The following is a 22,055-nucleotide window of genomic DNA, read 5'->3' on the forward strand; positions in this document are numbered from 1 at the left end:
TAGCCAGTCACCATGCCTGACTAATGTTTATATTTTTAGTAGAGGTGGGGTTTCACCATGTTGGCCAGGTTGGTTTTCAACTCCTGACCTCAGGTGATCCATCCGCCTTGACCCTCCGAAGTGCTGGGATTACAGGTGTGAGCCACTGTGCTCCGCTAGAATGTGTATGTTAATCCTTAAACAGTTCTAATCATGTAAGTGCTGCTTATTGGCTTTAAAACTTTAAACAGACAAATCCCCAAAGATGGAACTGGGGTTGCTGAAGAGAATACAAATGCTATCAACCTAGACTATGAATGATTTACTGTTTCTCTCCCGATCCTGTTGCGTGAATTGAAAGGGTGTAATTCTCCTGGAAGAGAAAAGCCTGTCATACCCCTGCATAGTGCCCCTCCCCTGCTCCCATCCACTTGAAGCAGCTCACCCAAGTGAGGACCAGGGAAAGAGCAGCCAACCTGCCACCCAGTCATTTCTCACTCCTCCAGGGAGAGCCGAGAAGTGGCAGCTCTCGGGCCTCCAGCTCCTGCTGGTTCACACAATGAGCTGGGGACCCCAGAACTTCAGGAAGGAGGTGTAATCGTATTCCCCGGCCCCTACTTCCATGCCCACATCTCCCAAGAGGCCAGTGGTATGGGTTGTCACTATCAGCACTGCCAGGGGCAGGGGGAACCACTGGTTGCCAATGCTGGGGAGAGCCACCAGAAGGCAACAATAGTGTCAACAACCATGTGTCATCTTGGAGTGGTCCGGCTGGGCCCACCTCCTCTGAATGAACATCCATTCACCTCTCTGAGAGCCTCTTGTCACCACCACAGTCATGGCAATCCTCATCAACTGAAGCAGACTACCTTAGCAGATACGCTCAAGAAACCCCACCAGGCCGGGCATAGTGGCTCGCAACTATGATCCCAGCACTTTGGGAGGCTGAGGCGGGAGGATCACTCGAGGTCAGGAGTTCAAGACCAGCCTGGTCAACATGGTGAAACCTCATGTCTACTAAAAATACAAAAATTAGCCAGGCATGGTGGTGCACGCCTGTAGTCCCAGCTACTTGGGAGGCTGAGGCAGGAGAATCACTTGAACCCAGGAGGCGGGGTTGTGGTGAGCCTGAGATCACACCACTGCACTCCAGCCTGGATGATAGAGCAAGACTCTGTCTCAAAAAAAAAAAAAGGAAACCCATCAGGAGGGACCTTCTGCACCCACCCATCCTGCTGCTGCCCTCAAAGGGGACCATCCACCTGGAGGGGCCTGCAAACCACTCTGGCTACCCACAGACATCCCTACCATCCCACTCATCCTGCTTGGTGAACCCCTCTGATGCTACTCACCTCAGGCCTTTCTATACCCAGAGCTCAGGGGAAAAGACCTGCTATTGCACATGTGTGTGTGCGTGCCTGCATGAAATATTTGTGAAAAAGAACTAAGGTGTCAAATTATTTTAATACTACCAGCTCTCCCCAGGAAAAGGAAGAAGAGAGATAGAAACAAACAAAATCAGAGAACTAGGACCCACTGTAGCAGATGTCCTCATGCTGCTGCTCTGGCCAGGAGAGCACGGTCTCCAATCCTCCTTAGGATGGTCACCCTAGTGGGTGTGCCGGGGACAAACTCTCGGCACTGTAGGAACGTACCTACAGCACAGAAAAAGTTTTCTTTGGACCTGGAAGACTTCCCTAGGGCCAGCTCTAACCACGGAGAGGGAGGGGGAAGCTCCTCTCACTCACTTCTACATTCCTATCTCCCTAACAATAGCTGAAATCCCAACACCCTGGCCTTGGGATGTTCATCAATCTCAAACACTATCTAAATAAGACCGAATGCTTGTTTGAACAGCTTTGCAAGAAATGAGGTGGAAGAAGTTTAGGGGAAAATGTTGGTTCATAAGTTTATTACAAAAAATAAGCTGGAAATTTAATTCTGCCATATTCTGCATGAGACGGGAGGAGGGCATGAAGACTGTGACATGAGTTGCTTTCACAGGTGAGCTGGTAGTACCACCAGGGCGGTGTCTACCCTCCAAATTAAAAAATAACAGCCAGCCGGGTGCGGTGGCTCACGCCTGTAATCCCAGCTCTCAGGGAGGCAGAGGCGGGAGGATAGCTTGAGCCCAGGAGTTCGAGACCTGCCTGGGTAATATAGCGAGACCCAGTTCTCCACAAAAAGGAAAAAAAAAAAAAAAAAGACAAAAAAAAAAAAAATAAGCGCAACTCCCCTTAAAGCAAAAAATAACAGCCATTAGCAGGGCACGGCAGCTCATGCCTATAATCCCAGCACTTTGGGGGGCACCAAGGGAGGTGGATGGCTTGAGTTCAGGAGTTCAAGACAAGCCTGGGCAACATAGTGAAACTCCATCTCTACTAAAAATACAAAAATTACCTGGGCATGGTGGTGAGTGCCTGTAATCCCAGCTACTTGAAAGGCTGAGGTGAGAGGATCACTTGAGCCCAGGAGGTCCAGGCTGCAGTGAGCTATGATCACACCACTGCACTCCAGCCTGGGTGATAGAGTGAGACCCTGTCTCAAAAAGAAACCAATTTAAAAAAATAAAATAAGGCTGGGCGTGGTAGCTCACACCTGTAATCCCAGCACTTTGGGACATTGAGGCAAGCCAATCACTTGAGGTCAGGAGTTGGAGACCAGCCTGGCCAACACGGTGAAACTCCATCTCTACTAAAAATACAAAAATTAGTTGGGCGTGGTGGTGAACATCTATAATCCCAGCTACTTGGGAGGCTGAGGCAGGAGAATCATTTGAACCCAGGAGGCGAAGCGTGAAGTGCGCTGAGATTGTGCTATTGCACTCCATCCAGCCTGGGTGACAGAGCAAGATTCTATCTCAAACTAAAGTAAAATAAAATAACAACTATTGCATGTAGAGGGAAGATTTTTTAAATTGGAGGAATAGGACCGATACGGTTTTAATGAGTCTACCCTCCAAATCTCATGTTGAAATGTGAATCCCCATGCTGGGAGGTGTTTGGGTCATGGGGGTGGATCCCACATGAATGGCTTGGTGCCCTCCCTGTGGTAATGAGTAATTTCTCACTCTATTAGTTCACACGAGGGCTGGTTGTTTAAAAGAGCCTGGCATCTCTCTAGCTCCCTCCCTCACCATGTGATGCACCTTCTCCCCTTTGCCTTCCACCACGATTGGAAGCTTTCTGAAGCCCTCAACAGAAACAGATGTTGATGCCATGCTTCTTGTACAGCTTGCAGAACTGTGAGCCAAATAAACCGCTTTTTTTTTTTTTTTTTTTTGAGATGGAGTCTCGCACTGTCGCCCAGGCTGGAGTGCAGTGGCTCGATCTCAGCTCACTGCAAGCCCCGCCCCCCAGGTTCACGCTATTCTCTTGCCTCTGCATCCCAAGTAGCTGGGACTACAGGCGCCAGCCACCACGCCCGGCTAATTTTTTGTATTTTTAGTAGAGACGGGGTTTCACCGTGTTAGCCAGGATGGTCTCGATCTCCTGACCTTGTGATCCGCCTGCCTCGGCCTCCCAAAGTGCTGGAATTACAGGCGTGAGTCACCATGCCCAGCACCTCTTTTCTTTATAATTACCCAGCCTCAGATATTCCTTTAGAGCAATGCAAAACAAACTAATACAGGGACCAAACTAGTCTCTATGGTTCTTTTATTGGGGTCTGATTACAGGGTTCATAAACTTTCTTCATTAGGAACGATGGTAATGTCAGAATTTTATATCATAAACATTAAGTTTCCAACCAGTGAAACTTCAAGTTGTTCATAACAAACTCATCTCATCATAGCAAAGTATTTTATCAGCCTTTATTTCCTATAGATATTTTATAATTTAGCAGTATAGTAATATTTTTAAGTTGGCATTTGTTAGCATTTAATTTTAAGCATTTTTAAAGTTTTTGTCGTCACTGACTGAAGCCATGACAAATCAAGAAGGTAATAAAATCTCTATTAATCACTGCCCTATTTACTGTGATTAATATAGCCTGATCTTAATAGTGAAATGTTTAGGAACAGTTTCTCAGGTGTGAAAGACTTTAAAATTTTGCTCTTTCTGGACCAAAGAACAATAGAGATTTGATCAAGTAAATGTGCCTATAAAGGATAACTTCTTTTTTTTACCAAGAGTATACAATTTCTATTTATGTTTAAAATCAAATATGATAACCGTATCAATTATACATTAAGAAAGCCATATTTAGGAACCAACTCATTATTCTGAAACCTGGTAAATGAAGGGAAAGAATGAAACATATATTCTTTTTTTTTTTTTTTTTTGAGACGGAGTCTCGCTCTGTCACCCAGGCTGGAGTGCAGTGACCGGATCTTGGCTCACTGCAAGCTCCGCCTCCCGGGTTCACGCCATTCTCCTGCCTCAGCCTCCCGAGTAGCTGGGACTACAGGCGCCCGCCACCTCGCCCGGCTAGTTTTTCTGTATTTTTTAGTAGAGACGGGGTTTCACCGGGTTAGCCAGGATGGTCTCGATCTCCTGACCTCGTGATCCGCCTGTCTCGGCCTCCCAAAGTGCTGGGATTACAGGCTTGAGCCACGGCGCCTGGCCTGAAACATATATTCTATCTCTGCTTTATGAGCTGACTGTTAAACCCACAAAATTGCACCTACCTCTAGCCAAAAGGAGTCCAATAAGGCCAGCAAAACCAATAACACCAAGTCTCGGAAAAAATCCAGGAGGTGCATTTTGGAGATAATCATAGCTGTCTACAATAGAATTAGACCAGGAAGCAGTTCCATAAATTTCTCATTAAAAAACAAAACAAAAAGTCTTATACAGTATATAATATGTATATATAGTATCAAGGGCTTTTCAAATCACATATTCTCTGCATTCTGCTACTGTACTGCTTTTCAACATATTCTTTTTATGTAACATGTAAACAAGATTTACTATTCACATAACAAGTGTCCAATTTTCTTTTCTTTTTCTTTTTTTTTTTTGAGATGCAGTTTTGCTCTTGTTGCCTAGGCTGGAGTGCAATGGTGTGATCTCAGCTCACAGCAACCTCTGCCTCCCGGGTTCAAGCGATTCTCCTGTCTCAGCCTTGAGTAGCTGGGATTCCAGGCGCCCACCACCTCACCCGGCTAACTTTTGTATTTTTAGTAGAGATGTGCTTTCACCATGTTGGCTAGGCTGGTCTCGAACTCCTGACCTCAGGTGATCCACCTGCCTCAGTTTCCCAAAGTGCTGGGATTACAGGTGTGTGCCACTGCGCCTGGCTGCAAGTGTCCAATTTTCAACTACCTTTGGTCCAACAACCTAGTGACAATGAAGTAATGTTAAATTACTTTCATATTCCTGAAAGCAACAGATCTGAATCAGCAATTTGCACAGGGAGGAATACAAATACAGGGATCCTATGCTATTCAAATTCTTGTTATGCAAACACAAAAACAGAATAGATTTGGATAAATCTTTGGATAGATCTATTGCTATCTGAAGCTTTGCTACTTGCTCTCTGAAACTCAGGAACCAAAAACAAGCTGTGAGTGGTGGCTCATCCCTATAAGCTCAACACTTTTCAAGGGTAAGGCAGGAGAATCACTTGAGTCCAGGAGTTCAAGGCTGCAGTGAGCTGGGTCCGCGCCACTGCACTCCAGCCTGACAGCCTGAGCCACAGAGCAAGGCACAGCCTCTTTGAAAAAAAAAAAAAAGGCCGGGCGCGGTGGCTCAAGCCTGTAATCCCAGCACTTTGGGAGGCCGAGACGGGTGGATCACGAGGTCAGGAGATCGAGACCATCCTGGCTAACACGGTGAAACCCCGTCTCTACTAAAAATACAAAAAACTAGCCGGGCGAGGTGGCGGGCGCCTGTAGTCCCAGCTACTCGGGAGGCTGAGGCAGGAGAATGGCGTGAACCTGGGAGGCGGAGCTTGCAGTGAGCTGAGATCCGGCCACTGCACTCCAGCCTGGGCGACAGAGCGAGACTCCGTCTCAAAAAAAAAAAAAAAAAGGCCAGGCGCGGTGGCTCACTCCTGTAATCCCAGCACTTTGGGAGGCCGAGGGGGGAGGATCACAAGGTCAGGAGTTCGAGACCAGCCTGACCAACATGGTAAAACCCCATCTCTACTAAAAATACAAAAAAATTAGCTGGGCGTGGTGGCACATGCCTGTAATCCCAGCTACTCAGGAGGCTGAGGCAGGAGAATTACTTGAACCCAAGAGGTGGAGGCTGCAGTGAGCCAAGATCATGCCACTGCACTCCAGCCTGGGTGACAGAGTGAGACTCCTTCTCAAAAGAAAAAAGAAAAAAGAAATCAAATACCTTAGACTCAGAAAAATAAGTATCCTTTGCCATCTGAACTCATTATTCGAACTCAAGAACAGAATAAATTTGGATAATAAAGGAAACTTGTAAGTTCACTCAGGAAATAGCCACTGTTGACCACCGCTGACGGCGATAGAATCAATAAAAATAAGTACAACATGTGAACCTATTCATGCCTGAACATGCCTTCTGACTTCATTCACATAATGCCTCCTCTCCTTTCCACTGAGCCAATCCCACCTCATAAAAGCCAGCTTGAGTCCTACCTCCACACAAAAGCCTTTCCTAAGCTCATCAGTCCATACCTCTCTCCCTCCTCTAAAGTACCATCATATTTATTCTCTGTACCATCACTTGCTACCTAATCCTATAGTATCCTGTGTTTAATTATTCAGGTGTGTATCTGGTGTCTCCCCAAGAAGAATGTAAGCTCCATAATGATGGATTGCTTATACTCCTGTGTTATCTTCCTTCAGTGGTAATAATGGATGTTCATTCAATAGATATTTATTAAGAATGATGGCCACGTGTGGTGGTTCACACCCGTAATCCCAGCACTTTGGGAGGCCAAGGTAGGAGGACTGCTTGAGTCCAGGAGTTCAAGAACAGCCTGGGCAACATGGCAAAACCCTGTCTCTCCAAAAAGTTTTTAAAAAATTAGCCAGGGGTGGTGATGCATGTCTGTGGTCCCAGCTACTTGGGAGGCTGAGGTGGGAGGATTGCTTCAGTCCAGGTCAAGGCTGCAGTGAGCTATGATCATGCCACTACACTATAGCCTAGGTGACTGAGACCCTGTCTCCAAACAAAAACAAAAGCAGGCCAGGCGTGGTGGCTCACGCCTGTAATCCCAGCACTTTGGGAGGCCAGTGAGGGCAGATCACAAAGTCAGGAGTTCGAGACCAGCCTGACTAACATGGTGAAACCCCATCTCTACTGGAAATACAAAAATTAGCCAGGCGTAGTGGCGTGTGCCTGTAATCCCAGCTACCCAGGAGGCTGGGGCAGGAGAATCACTTGAACCTGGGAGGCAGAGGTTGCAGTGAGCCGAGATCATGCCATTGCACTCCAGCCTGAGCAACAGAGCAAGACCCCGTCTCAAAAAAAAAAAAAAAAAAAAACACACACTGCCAGGAGTTGATAAATACTGGATGAATTAACAAATGAATTTTAGCTCGGTCATGACTTAAACAAAGCCCTCATGTCTCCTTCTCAGTCTCATCTTCAGCACTCCCTATCTGCTTAGGGTTCCTCAAACATCCAATACCAACTCACACCTCTAAGCCTGATCATGCTGTGACCAGTGCGCAATGCCTGCTTCCAGCAGTCCCATCCCCACCTTTTGGTGTGGCTAACACTGCTCCTTCAAGATTCACTTCAGAAATCCTTCCCTGACTGCTCCCACCTCCTCAATTTCGATTAAACTAATCTCCTTCCTCTGTACCTTCAATAACAGTCTGTGATTATCTCTGTATTTGCACTAGTACTAAATAATGTGTTACATGCATCTCAGTGGTTGCGACCACTGTCTTAACCAATCTCAATTTTCAAGGTCTGGCAGAATGGTGACTTAGAAAATATATGCAGAACTGAAGTAATAAACTGGAAAACTCAGTAATTCTGTCCCCTAAGTAATACCAGATACATGCCAGTTTTCCTTTTCCTGGGTTCTTTGGGAAATGTGATCACTTTAAATACTACTATAGGGCTTGTATTATGTTTGCATTAATTATTGTCTGGCCTGTTACTTATTTTGCCTTTAGCCTAGTTTTTACTTTCCATCCTCTAGTCTGGGTCATTTGAGGCAATTTTTTACTTCCCTTTGTTTTTGCCTACTAGCCCAGTGTTGCTCAATTCTAGATGTGTACACAGAGCAGTTGACGGAGGGACACCCAGATGGCTGTGGTGAGCTGGGCCAAAGTGGGTAAATCACAAAGAAAGGGGAAAGAAGATATGTTTTAAGATATGCACAGAGTCTGGGCAACAAAGTGAGACCCTGTCTCTACAAAAAAATGGAAAAAATTAGCTGGGTGTGATGGCACATGCCTGTAATCCTAGCTACTCGGGAGGATGAGCTGGGAGGATTGCTTGAGCCCAGGAAGTCGAGGCTGCAGCGAGCTATGATCACGTCACTGCATTCCAGCCTAGATGACAGAGTAAGATCCTGTCTCAGAAAAATTTAACAAGAGAACTCTCAGCCACACATGTACAGATAGAAGACTATATCAGGAGTTCTCTAGTTTCCTCAGATAAAAATGAAGATAATAAGGTATCTGTCAGGTTGTTATGAGGATTAAATGAATATATATATATATTTCAAATTTTTGTGGGTACATAGTAGGTATATATATTTACGGAGTAAATGAGGTATTTTGGTTCAGCCATACAATGCATAATACATCAGGGTAAATGAGGTATCCTTTACCTCAAGTATTTATCATTTTTCTTTGTGTTACAAGCATCCCAATTCTACTCTTTTAGTTTATTTACAATAACTAAAAGAGTATAGCTTTTTTAGTTAAATAAAATGTACAATAAGCCAGGCGCGGTGGCTCACACCTGTAATCCCAGCACTTTGGGAGTCCGAGGTGGGTGGATCGCCTGAGGTCAGGAGTTCGATACCAGCCTGACCAATATGGTGAAACCTGTCTCTACTAAAAATACAAAAAATAGGCTGGGCGTGGTGGTATGTGCCTGTAGTCCCAGCTATTCCGGAGGCTGAGACAGAATTGCTTGAACCTGGGAGGCGGAGGTTGCAGTGAGCCAAGACAGCACCACTGCACTCTAGCCTGGGCAACAGAGTGAGAATCTGTCTCACAAAAATAAAAAATAATAAAATAATAAAAAATAAAATGTACAATAAAGTCTTGTTGACTGCAGTCACCCTACTGTGCTACCAAATACTAGGTATTATTCATTCTAACTATATTTTTGTACTCATTAACCATCCTTACTCCTCCCCCAATAAACTGGAATTTTTAAAGCACTTAGAATAGTACCTGACATATAAGTCTTAAATAAGTGTTTATGAGATTAATAAAATTAAGATGTTACTTATTAACATGCCTTAATAATTTAAAGAACTAGTAGGGGGCCGGGTACAGTGGCTCACACCTATAATCCCAATACTTCGGGCCAAGGTGGGCAGATCACTTGAGGTCAGGAATTTGAGACCAGCCCGGCTAACAAGGTGAAACCCTGTCTCTACTAAAAATACAAAAATTAACTGGACATGGGGCGCACGCTTGTAATCCCAGCTACTCAGGAAGCTGAGGTGGGAGAATCGCTTGAACCTGAGAGACAAAGGTATTAGTGAGCTGAGATTGTGCCACTGCACTCTAGCCTAAGTGACAGTGAGATTTTGTCTCAAAAAAAAAAAAGAACCAGTAGGCAGCTATTACTATGTCTGTCTTCTAATGATAAATTTATCTGACAGTCTCAGAAATATCAGGACATCAATACACTATGATGATCTTAGCGAAGAAATAAACTGTATTCATGTTTATTTTGTTCTATCATGGAAACAAACCCTTGTAAAAACAAGATTTTGTTTCCGAGATGCCGAATAAGGGGAATGAAATACGATCGGCAGCTTAACTAATTCACCAGTCTCTGATGAACATTAGTCAGAACATGGACTGTGAATCCAGTTCGTGAGTGTATGTGATAAGTGGCCCACAACTGAAAAACAATCAAGGAAAATAAAACCAAATGAAAAAAAAAAGTAAGAACACTATCAATTATGCAATAAGACCTTTCACAGGAGTACCAGCTCAGCTCCTTCCTGCTTCAAAACTTCTAGAGCATGTAATTGCAATGCAAATGAGCTATTCCGATTCAGAAAATCTATTGATGAATTAGTATGGTGTATTACACTGCACCTGGAAATGAGATTTTTTTTTTTTTTTTTTTTTTTTTAAGCAGTGTTATCTGTACTTGCTAGCCCAAGAATCCTAACGACCTGGAAGAGACTTACCTGACTATTTGGGGACACTAGTTGCCTGAAATCTGATGAAAACAACAGTTCCTCTTCCCAGAAAAATCCACATAGCTCTAAAATTCTGCATATACTTTTAAGGAGTCCACAGATTTCTTGGAGCTCATTCATGGAACTCCGATTAAAGAGTTCAATGTTAATGAAGTAGCTGATTATGCCTAATTTAAAATCAACTTACCTAACCCCCATTGAACCAAATTTTGCATCTTGGGCTTAGTTTGGGAGTACGTTTCCTAAAAAGGTAAAAAGAAACTGAATGAAACTATTCACAGGATCTGCTGATTAGAAAGTTAACAGAATAAATATACTTGTCTTTACTGAATAAATTATCATGTTATTAACACTTTTTGAACAAAGGGATACACTGTCTATCTGGGTCTTTTTGTTTGTTTTTCCTATTATAATCTTCCCTTCACTGCAAATAACTCAGTAGAATGGCTTACTACTGCCACAGAAAGCAGATTCCAAGCAGAGTGGTTTCAACAATCCAGCCGTTTCACTCTTCCATTAAAATGGAAAAAAGAGACTAAAAATCAATCTCCTCGATACTTAACTGGCAAGCTTTTCTCCATGAGATTACATCTGTCTTTCATATTAACTACTTCCTGATCTGCCATTAATTAGAGCCTACATCTGGAAACTGCCCATTTGAAGCAAGAATGACCAGCTTTAATAAGACGAAGAAGCCTATAGCCCAAAGCAAATGAGGTGTCAACATTCTCTTAAAAACAATAAAAAGGCTTTGTGGCCAGGCATGATAGCTCACTCCTCTAATCCCAGCACTTTGGGAAGCCAAGTTGGGCAGATCACCTGAGGTCAGGAGTCAGAGACCAGCCTGACAAACATGGTGAAACCCTGTCTCTACTAAAAATACAAAAATTAGCCGGGTGTGGTGGCATGCACCCTCTAGTCCTAGCTACTCAGGAGGCTGAAGCAGGAGAGTCACTTGAATCCAGGAGGCGGAGGTTGCAGTGAGCCGAGATGGCGCCACAGCACTCCAGCCTGGGTGACAGAGCGAGACTCTGTCTCCAAAAAAAAAAAAAAAAAAGGCTTTGTACATGAACATCACATGATCCTAAAGAAAACAAGGGGACCGCTAGAAGGTACCCACCTTCAAGAAGTCTACAGTGAAGACAAGAAGAAATACATAGGTATCAGAAGGTATCAAAACTGGTTGCCATTTGGAAAAGGAATTTTTTTTTTTAATTTTAATTAATTTTTTTTTTTTTTTTTTGAGAGAGAGTTTCGCTCTTGTCGCCTAGGCTGGAGTGCAGTGGCGCAATCTCTGCTCACTGCAACCTCCGCCTCCTGGGTTCAAGTGATTGTCCTGCTTCAGCCTCCTGAGTAGCTAGGATTACAGGTGCCCACCACCACACCCAGCTAATTTTTGTATTTTTGGTAGAGACAGGGTTGCACTATGTTGGCCAGGCTGGTCTCCAACTCCTGACCTCAGGTGATCTGCCTGCCTCAGCCTCCCAAAGTGTTGGGATTATAAGCGTGAACCACTGCGCCCCGCCTGGAAAAGGATTTGTTTTCTGTACTTCAGTTCAAGTCAGGACAAGCTATCCTCATTCTTTTAAATGACCTGAAATAATAAATGCCGAATTAGGCAGAAGATCTAAAGAACTGAGTATCACTTCAATAGAACCCATTATTTCACGCCTGTAATCCCAGTACTTTGGGAGGCTAAGGCAGGAGTATCTCGTGAGGTCAAGAATCTGAGACCAGCCTGGGTAACAGCAGAGACCCCATCTCTACAAAAAAATAAAAATATTAGCTGGGCATGGTGGTATATGTCTGTAGTCCGAGCTACTTGGGAGGCTGAGGTGGGCAGATCTCTTGAGCCCAGGAGTTCGAGATCAGCCTGGGCAACACGGTGAAACCTTGTCTCTACTAAAAAAAAAAAGAAAAGAAAAGAAAGGAAAGGAAAGGAAAAGAAACGAAACGAAACCTTCAGATCAATATCTAGAATGACTGCCCACTTCTTTTGCTAGCTTAATATTTTTGCTATTAAAAAAAATTAAGGCTGGGCACAGTGGGTCATGCCTGTAATCTCAGCACTTTGGGAGGCCGAGGTGGGTGGATTACAAGGTCAGGAGATCAAGAATATCCTGGCCAACATGGCGAAATCCCGTCTCTATTAAAAATACAAAAATTAGCTGGGTGTAGTGGCACATGCCTGTAGTCCCAGCTACTTGGCAGGCTGAGGCAGGAGAATCACTAGAACCCGGGAGGTGGAGGTTGCAGTGAGCTGAGACTGCGCCACTGCACTCCAGTCTGGCGACAGAGCGAGACTCCGTCCCCCAAAAAAAAAACAAAAACAAAAAAACAAACTTAAATTGGTTCTTCAAGAAAAGGGCCAGAAATCCTGGTCTGAAAAAGGAACCAGGAATCAGAAATATTTCTATTCATGAAGACTTTGTTCTACCCAGGAAAATAAAACCATTATAATTACAAGAAAGTTTTTATATTTAGTAGTAGTGGAAATAAACATGTGGATAACTAATCTATCATCCAGAGAGGTATTTTGCTGCAATGAGTATCACGCATGGAAGAAAAGGTAAAAAACAAAAAGCAACCTTAGGCTAAAAGGTACAAAGTACTTTTATTGCCAAAAAAAAAAAAAAAAGACAGACTACAAATAACAGTAGTCATGCCTACATGATACAAAAATATCCGCACAAATGTGCTGACTATCTTAACTACCAGAAGTTTTAAAATCTTCTAGAAGAAGAGAATAAAGTCTAGTCATTTTACAACACATTATGTATAAAGTCTTTAGGTATTACTTAACTCAATAATATGGTTATGATACTTAAGTATAATGGCCTAATTTATATTGTTGATACAGTCCATGCTCACTATTTCCTTTCTAAATTGGTGAACAAAAGTTCAACAGCAGCATAGGCAAAGGAATTTAAAAATTTTTAAACAAGCTCTGGATGAAAATTGAATTTAGGCCAGGCGTGGTGGCTCACGCCTGTAATCCCAGCACTTGAGGAGGCCAAGGTGGGCAGATCACTTGAGGTCAGGAGTTCGAGAACAGCCTGGCCAACATGGCGAAACCCCATCTCTACTAAAAATACAAAAATTAGCCAGGCATGGTGGCTCATGCCTATAATCCCAGCTACTCGGGAGGCTGAGGTGGGAGAATTGCTTGAACCCGGGAGGTGGAGGTTGCAGTGAGCCGAGAGCACACCACTGCACTCCAGCCTGGGCAACAGAGCGAGAATCCGTCTCAAAAAACAAAAAAACAAACTTAAATTGGTTCTTCAAGAAAAGGGCCAGAAATTCCTGGTCTGAAAAAGGAACCAGGAATCAGAAATATTTCTATTCATGAAGACTTTGTTCTACCCAGGAAAATAAAACCATTATAATTACAAGAAAGTTTTTATATTTAGTAGTAGTGGAAATAAACATGTGGATAACTAATCTATCATCCAGAGAGGTATTTTGCTGCAATGAGTATCACGCATGGAAGAAAAGGTAAAAAACAAAAAGCAACCTTAGGCTAAAAGGTACAAAGTACTTTTATTGCCAAAAAAAAAAAAAAAAGACAGACTACAAATAACAGTAGTCATGCCTACATGATACAAAAATATCCGCACAAATGTGCTGACTATCTTAACTACCAGAAGTTTTAAAATCTTCTAGAAGAAGAGAATAAAGTCTAGTCATTTTACAACACATTATGTATAAAGTCTTTAGGTATTACTTAACTCAATAATATGGTTATGATACTTAAGTATAATGGCCTAATTTATATTGTTGATACAGTCCATGCTCACTATTTCCTTTCTAAATTGGTGAACAAAAGTTCAACAGCAGCATAGGCAAAGGAATTTAAAAATTTTTAAACAAGCTCTGGATGAAAATTGAATTTAGGCCAGGCGTGGTGGCTCACGCCTGTAATCCCAGCACTTGAGGAGGCCAGGTGGGCAGATCACTTGAGGTCAGGAGTTCGAGAACAGCCTGGCCAACATGGCGAAACCCCATCTCTACTAAAAATACAAAAATTAGCCAGGCATGGTGGCTCATGCCTATAATCCCAGCTACTCGGGAGGCTGAGGTGGGAGAATTGCTTGAACCCGGAGGTGGAGGTTGCAGTGAGCCGAGAGCACACCACTGCACTCCAGCCTGGGCAACAGAGCGAGAATCCGTCTCAAAAAACAAAACAAAAAAAAAAAAAACCAAAAACCAAAAACCAAAAACCAAAAAGACTAAATTTATAAATCTCAAGCAAGGTAAATCTAGACAATTTCCCACACATCTACATCTATTAGTTTTTATTAAATTTGTCCTCAATTTTCAAAATCAGGATCAAGTATAGCAATATATGTATCAAAGCCTACAAAAGCATTCTGTAGATTGTAAATGTTGGTTACTTATGTTAAAAATCACAAAAATAGGCCGGGCGCGGTGGCTCAAGCCTGTAATCCCAGCACTTTGGGAGGCCGAGGCGGGCGGATCACGAGGTCAGGAGATCGAGACCATCCTGGCTAACACGGTGAAACCCCGTCTCTACTAAAAAAATACAAAAAAAAAAAAAAACCTGCCGGGCGAGGTGGCGGGCGCCTGTAGTCCCAGCTACTCGGGAGGCTGAGGCAGGAGAATGGCGGTAAACCCGGGAGGCGGAGCTTGCAGTGAGCTGAGATCTGGCCACTGCACTCCAGCCTGGGCGGCAGAGCGAGACTCCGTCTCAAAAAAATAAAAATAAAAAAATCACAAAAATACTTTTCATTTATGTAATGACAAATGCTGACCTAAAACCCAGGCAGGGACAGACACCAATCTGTATATGTAGTTCTTTGGTCACTAGGACAAATAGTTCAGTAATCTAGTATGGAATTCTACCCTATTTTAGTATCTACCCTACTATTATGGCATTCAAAATGCCATATCCACTCCTGGTTTAAGTGGCACTGATTTGTATACTGGGGGAGAAAAACTTCACAATTTTTATGTAAGTGTTTACACTGCATCTTTTTCCTTTGTTTAGAGTTTCAGGCCACAAGCCTCCCCGGTAGACAACAATGTTTTCATAACTGCAAGCAACAAGGTAGTTCCTAGCCCCTCTGCTCTCTAGTCAAGGTGTTACGCACTGCCCAGGGAGAGGGAAATTCTCTCTGCAGCTGTGGCAACAGCTGTCACCAGGAAGCCAGAGCATCTCTACACCCCCTCCTCAGATGGCACTGAAGAACATCTGTAAGTCAGGCACTTTTAGCTTGGAGCCTGTTATTTAAAAATTTTTTATGGGTATGCAGTAGGTACACACATTTATGGTGTACATGAGATGTGTTGACACAGGCATGCAATGTGAAATAAGCACAATATGGAGAATGGGGAATCCATCCCCTCAAGCATTTATCCTTAGTGTTACAAACAATCCAATTACACTCTTAGTTATTTTAAAATGTACAATTAAATTATTGACAGTAGTCACCCTGTTGTGCTATCAAATAGTAGGTTTTATTCATTCTTGCTATTTTCTTTGCACCCAGTAGCCATCTCCACCTTCCCCCCAGACCCCCACTCTTCCCAGCCTCTGTCAACCACCTCAGGGCCCTTTATCATGTCTTTTTCCAAAAACATGCAGCCAATACAGACTTTTCTCTATTGACTCTAAACAGAAATGCGTTCACTCCATTTTCAGAACAGTTGTACCTGACACCAGGTTGTGTATGGCTCGCAATAGTGTCGGAGCTGTGAGATGCTTTCTTCAAGCTGGCTCCTTGCCTCCTCCATATACTTCGATTGACCCTCGGGAACTGAATAGAGTGAAAGCTGCACACATTAAAACAAAACAAATATTTAAAAGACGTATTGTCTACAGGATAAATTTACCAAATTTGTAAGTATTTAATATAATATTTCTAATAATTCATGAATTACAGTGACTCTGTGGTCGGGTGTGGTGGTTCACGCTTGTAATTCCAGCACTTTGAGAAGCCAAGGCAGGCAGATCACTTAAGGTCAGGAGTTCGAGACCAGCCTGGCCAACATGGCAAAACCCCATCTCTACTAAAAATACAAAACTTAGCCAGGTGTTGTGGTAGGTGCCTGTAATCCCAGCTACTCCAGAGGCTGAGGCTGAGGCAGGAGAATTGCTTGAACCTGGGAGGTGGAGGGAGCGGTAAGCCAAGATCGTGCCACTGCACTCCAGCCTGGGCAAGAGCAAGACTCCATCTCAAAAATAGTAATAATAACACTTCATGAATTCCAGTGACTCTTAAGGGTTATGAGCAACCTGAACTTTACCTCAAACCATCTTTGCACCTTATTTCCTTAATCAACAAGGCCAAGGCCAAAAGGGCAGGGCTATGAGGTATCCTACCTTCTCCCCACCCACTGACTGCAAACAAAGCAGCTCCTCTTTATCCATTTTATATACTGGTATTTGGTATTCCACCTTAGATTGAGTTTGGAAAAAGGATATTATTACTCTAAAGGGTGGGTGAAGGGGTTAAAAAAGCTTGAGCATAACCAAAGGGCATGTCATTCAGTTCAAATGATTGGTCTGATGTTAATCAAAGCAGGAGAGCAGGTTTGTTCCCCACCCAGAGAACTTCTCACAGCCATGGCTGGCTGCCTTCTTCACCCTCAAAAAATGCCACTGTGCCAAGGCCTGATAAGAGAGTAAAGGGCAAAAGATAAGCTAATTAGCTTTATGTAAACACCAATCAAGTAACCCTACCTAGGACTGAAGGTAGATCCTTACCTCACTTTATTCAAAGGCAACAGAAACTGAATATCCAAAATAGTTAGTGGGAAGTACAGACCAAAAAGGAATGTAAACAGTAGAGAGAAGATTTCTTGTTTTTTTAAATTTAGTATTTATTAAGTATATACTTATGAGCATCTCCTCCAGCCAAGAAACAGAAAGGATCCAGATCTAATTTCTTAGAGAAGAAAAAATGCGAATATCTTCTTGGCTTGATAAGAATCAAGATAAGCCAAGAATCAGAGAGACCACTTAGAAAAGTGAGTTGTGCTTATAACCTATTTGGACACAGTGGATTCCCCAGTAAACATTTATAAAGTATTCCTTAATTGTGTCCTTAGCTAAGTATCATTAAAGTTTACCTGGCCGGGCGCGGTGGCTCAAGCCTGTAATCCCAGCACTTTGGGAGGCCGAGACGGGCGGATCACGAGGTCAGGAGATCGAGACCATCCTGGCTAACACGGTGAAACCCCGTCTCTACTAAAAATACAAAAAATTAGCCGGGCGAGGTGGCGGGCGCCTGTAGTCCCAGGTACTCGGGAGGCTGAGGCAGGAGAATGGCGTGAACCCGGGAGGCGGAGCTTGCAGTGAGCTGAGATCCGGCCACTGCACTCCAGCCTGGGTGACAGAGCAAGACTCCGTCTCAAAAAAAAAAAAAAAAAAAAAAAAGTTTACCTGTTGAAAAAGCCATAGTTTAATAATTTCCCACAAATTAAACAAACTATAAGGAAATATATTTTCTCCGTTTAAATGTCTTCCGGCTGGGCACAGTGGTTCACGCTTGTAATCCCAGAACTTTGGGAGGCTGAGGCGGGTGGATCACCTGAGGTTGGAAGTTTTGAGACTAGCCTGGCCAACATGGTGAAACCTCGTCTCTACTAAAAATACAAAATTAGCTAGGCGTGGTGGCACATGCCTGTAATCCCAGCTACTTGGGAGGCTGAGGCAGGAAAATGGCTTGAATCCAGGAGGAGGAGGTTGCAGTGAGCTGAGATCGCACCATTACACCCCAGCCTGGGCAACAAGAGCGAAACTCTGTCTCTAAATAAATAAATAAATAAATGTCTTTTAAACAGTCACATCTTCCTGATAAACAATTTGAAAAAAATTATCCTACAGTAACTAAATCAGACACTCAAAATATATCACAACATGAACAACATGTTACCTCATCAACCTTCACGGAATTTTTGGGAGGTGAGTCCTTTTTTGGTGCTGCATAGACTTTGAAGGTGAGCAAGCTCAGGCTGGCTGGCCCCACGGACCTCTGAATTACCTGAAATGCAGAAGCAATCTTAAACCTTCTATCTTACAGACCGAATGTGAAGAACGTGAGCATATTCATAACCTCAGCCACTCCCCACCCTGAAAGGCTTACTGTGCTTTATTTTAATTTAATTTTTATGTTTTCGAGATGGAGTCTTGCTCTGTTGCCCAGGCTGGGCTGTAGTGGCGTGATCTCAGCTCACTGCAACCTCCACCTCCCAGGTTCACGTCATTCTCCTGCCTCAGCCTCCCCAGTAGCTGGGACTACAGGCGCCCGTCACCACGCCCGGCTAATGTTTTCTATTTTTAGTAGAGACGGGTTTTCACCGTGTTAGCCAGGATGGTCTTGATCTCCTGACCTCGTGATCCACCCACCTCGGCCTCCCAAAGTGCTGGGGCCACCTGCGTGAGCCACCACGCCGGGCCCACCTGGGGAGTTTTTTTTTTTTTTTTTTCGGAACTAAAAAAGAACTTTATTTATTGAGGGCAAGGGGATGCAAACAATACAAAAATCAAAAGCTTATCTGGTATTTAACTTTCCTGTCTCAGCTTGTCAAATGGGAGTTTAGATTTTATTTTTACATTTGCTAAGGGTCCTGATCTGCTCATGAAATCCTTCTATGGGGGAAGCTGTGGGGCAGATTCCTTAAGCGACCCTTTGGGACAACTCTTATCAGGGAGGAGGGAATTGCTCGTTTCTGCCTACTTCTTTCCCTTCTGCTTCATGTGTACTACAAAATAGTCATTGCATGCAATGGTGAGGCCCGTAATTAGGGAAAAGCAGCTCTGGAAGCCCACTTTGCCATCTCTGCACTGGTCCAGGTCCTTCATTATTTTGTCCATGGCCAGAGGGTCTTTTTGATTTTCCAAAAATCCAGGGAACTCCTTTTCCATGAGTGCTCTCAGGTCCTCCTTTGTTAAGTAGGCTTTATCCCCCGCGAATTTGTGAAATGTAAACATCATGGTTTCCATGGCGTGCCCCATTTGAGATGGCATTTTGGTGTGGTCTGTTGAAGCCTTGGCCGAGGCGCGGCGGACGCTGGGCGAGCTGGACGCGGGGGGCGGCAAGGCGAGCGCGGCGGGCTGTGCGCCTTCCTTCGGGAGTTTTTTAAAAGCATAGACTCTAACACCTTCCCCCAGAGTGTCTGACTCAGCGAATCTAAGAGGAGCCCAAGAATCTACTCCCAAGATAAGCAAAGTTTTGAAAACCACTATTCCACAAACATATGCTTAAAGAACAGTTATTCAACTTAAGTTTGTGTAAGAACTCAAACATACTTTTAAAAACATTTGAAAGCATAAAATGAAAACTGTCCTAAACATAAAAAGAAACAGAGTGACTGTTCACCCACTAGAGAAATTATGACATTTATTTACATTCAAGAAAATCTCTCCCATCTAAACAAAACACAACAAATACCTTCCACCCCTAATTCCCTCTCTAACTACTACCTTACCCTTCTACCAACCTCCATTGACAAATTTATTTTAAAAGTAGACTATGGTTAGAAGGCAGAATAGTGGATACCCTTAGCAAGCCGGGGAGTGACTAGAAGGGCCATGAGAAGAGCTTCTAGGGTGCTAGTATGTTTAGTTTGTAAAAATTCACTTATGACCCGTTTACTTTCCTATATGTATGTTATACAAATGGTCTCCGACTTACAAATGGTTCAACCTTACGATGGTGCAGAAGCGATACGCATTCCTAGAAATCGCACTTTGAGTACTCATGTAACAATTCTGCTTTTCACTTTCAGTACAGTATTCAATAATGTACATGAAATATTCAAAGTTTATTATAAAATAGGCTTTGTGTTAGATGATTCTGCCCAACTGTGGGCTACTGGAAGTGTTCTGAGTACATTTAAGGGAGGGTAGGCTAAATTATGATGTTTGGTAGGTTAGGTGTGTTAAATGCATTTCTGACTTAATGATATTTTCAACTTATGATAGGTTTATCAGAATGCAACTGCACAGCATACACATTTAAGCACAAAGTCAAAAAGACAGACTCTGTTTGCTTTCTCAATTTTATCTCCTCCTCCCTTTACTACTCAATGCACCTAAAACCTTTCTTCCCAAGGCCACCAATGGCCTCCCAGTTGCTAAACCCCAATGGACATCTGGCATCCTGGTTGCACCCTGAAACTGGTGACTACTCTATATCTTTAAATGCTTTCTTTGGCTTACAGGATTCTACCCTACCCCTATTCTAGAAGCTTTCTAGGTACTCTCCTCCCCTTTTGGGCCTTCTCTTCCTCTGCATAGCTCTTCAAGGTTGATGAGTCATGGAGTAGTCTTTAACTCTCTCCTCTTCTCACTCCAGGGCAATTTCATTGAAATCTAATTCTTTTTTTTTTTTTTCTTTCAGACAGAGTCTCCGCTCTGTCACCCAGACGGGAGTCTAGTGGCACGATCTCGGCTCACTACAATCTCTGCCTCCCGGGTTCAAGGTATCCTCATGCTTCAGCCTCCCAAGTAGCTGGGATTACAGGCACCCGCCACCACGCCCAGCTAATTTTTGTGTTTTTAGTAGAGACGGGGTTTTGCCATGTTGGCCAGGCTGGTCTCAGACTCCTGGACTCAAGTGATCCACGGTGCCTCGGCCTCCCAAAGTGCTGGGATTAGAGGCATGAGCCACCGCGCCTGGCCAAAATCTAAGAGTTTAACTCCCACCCATATGCTACTGATGCTCATATCAGTATCCCTAGCCTGGGCCTCTCCCTAAGCCTCAGGCTTATGTGTTTCTTGTGTTTCTAACTCCCTGATTGACATGTTACCAGGCTCTTCAACTGCTACTTCAAACAGACTATATCCAAAGGTGACCTTTTCTTTTCTGAAGTGATGGAATGTATTATTTCTTTTATATTTTCCATATATATAATCTAAACTCTCTATATATAAGTATATACTTACACTACCTTACCCTTCTACCAAGTTATATATATGTATATAAACGATGTGTCTATACATACTTATATATACTATCTATACTTAAAAATAGTTTAAATATATATATAGTTTAAGTATATATAATATAGTTTATGTATTTCTATATATAGTTTAAATTTATATATTTAAAATGTATGACATTATGTTTTCAACTATCTTTCTCCAAAACCTGTTTTCCTGAGATTGTCTACCTTATTTGATGATCCTACAAGACACACAAAGGACAACATAAAAGCAACTCTTCAATGATAAAGAATAAAAAAAAAAAATTTTGTTGAGACAGAGTTTTGCTCTTTCACCCAGGCTGGAGTGAAGTGGCTTGATCTCAGCTCACTGCAACCTCTGCCCCCCTGGGGTTCAAGCAATTCTCCTGCCTCAGCCTCCCGAGTAGCTAGGATTACAGGTGGCCGCCATCACACCCAGCTAATTTTTTTTTTTTTGAGATGGAGTCTCACACTGTCACCCAGCCTGGAGTGCAGTGGCACGATTTCCGCTCACTGCAACCTCCATCTCCCAGGTTCAAGCAATTCTCCTGCCTCAGCCTCCCAAGTAGCTGGCATTACAGGCACCCACCACCATGCCCGGCTGGTTTTTTTTTGTATTTTTAGTAGAGACGGGGTTTCACTATGTTGGCTAGGCTGGTGGTCTCAAACTCCTGACCTCTGGTGATCTGCTTGCCTTGGCCTCCCAAAGTGCTGGGATTGGCCAAGGCAGGCAGATTACAAGGTCAGGAGATCAAGACCATCCTAACACGGTGAAACCCCGTCTCTACTAAAAATACAAAAAATTAGCAGGGCATGGTGGCGGGTGCCTGTAATCCCAGCTACTCGGGAGGCTGAGGCAGGAGAATGGTGTG

General features: G+C 43.4%; 2 protein-coding genes across 8 annotated transcripts in view; both read right to left on the reverse strand.

The window, feature by feature from the left end:
- The window catches only part of APOO (apolipoprotein O), a 115,627-nt gene that overhangs the window by 32,112 nt on the left and 61,460 nt on the right, over nucleotides 1-22,055 (reverse strand). For 6 of the 7 annotated variants that reach the window (XM_033195497.1, XM_033195492.1, XM_033195514.1 and 3 more), the window contains exons 2-5: nucleotides 18,150-18,257; nucleotides 15,925-16,044; nucleotides 10,439-10,493; nucleotides 4,607-4,702 (exon numbers count right to left, since the gene is read on the reverse strand). In XM_033195497.1, coding sequence (XP_033051388.1) covers nucleotides 4,607-4,702; nucleotides 10,439-10,493; nucleotides 15,925-16,044; nucleotides 18,150-18,257 — 379 coding nt within the window. The remainder of the gene's footprint in view (nucleotides 1-4,606; nucleotides 4,703-10,438; nucleotides 10,494-15,924; nucleotides 16,045-18,149; nucleotides 18,258-22,055) is intronic. The other variant, XM_033195483.1, reaches the window with a different exon arrangement.
- On the reverse strand, nucleotides 18,685-19,334 carry LOC117074265 (protein S100-A10-like). Its single transcript, XM_033195529.1, has one exon. The coding sequence runs from the start codon at nucleotides 19,241-19,243 to the stop codon at nucleotides 18,950-18,952; it is 294 nt and encodes a 97-aa protein (XP_033051420.1). The 5' UTR covers nucleotides 19,244-19,334; the 3' UTR covers nucleotides 18,685-18,949.

This window comes from Trachypithecus francoisi, unplaced genomic scaffold, assembly GCF_009764315.1.
Source record: "Trachypithecus francoisi isolate TF-2019V2 unplaced genomic scaffold, Tfra_2.0 Contig01603, whole genome shotgun sequence".
Taxonomy (NCBI): Eukaryota; Metazoa; Chordata; class Mammalia; order Primates; family Cercopithecidae; genus Trachypithecus; species Trachypithecus francoisi.

What these genes read in the sequence shown, in the direction of transcription:
- LOC117074265 (XM_033195529.1), bottom strand. Translation starts at nt 19,243, where the DNA reads ATGCCATCTCAAATGGGGCACGCCATGGAAACCATGATGTTTACATTT.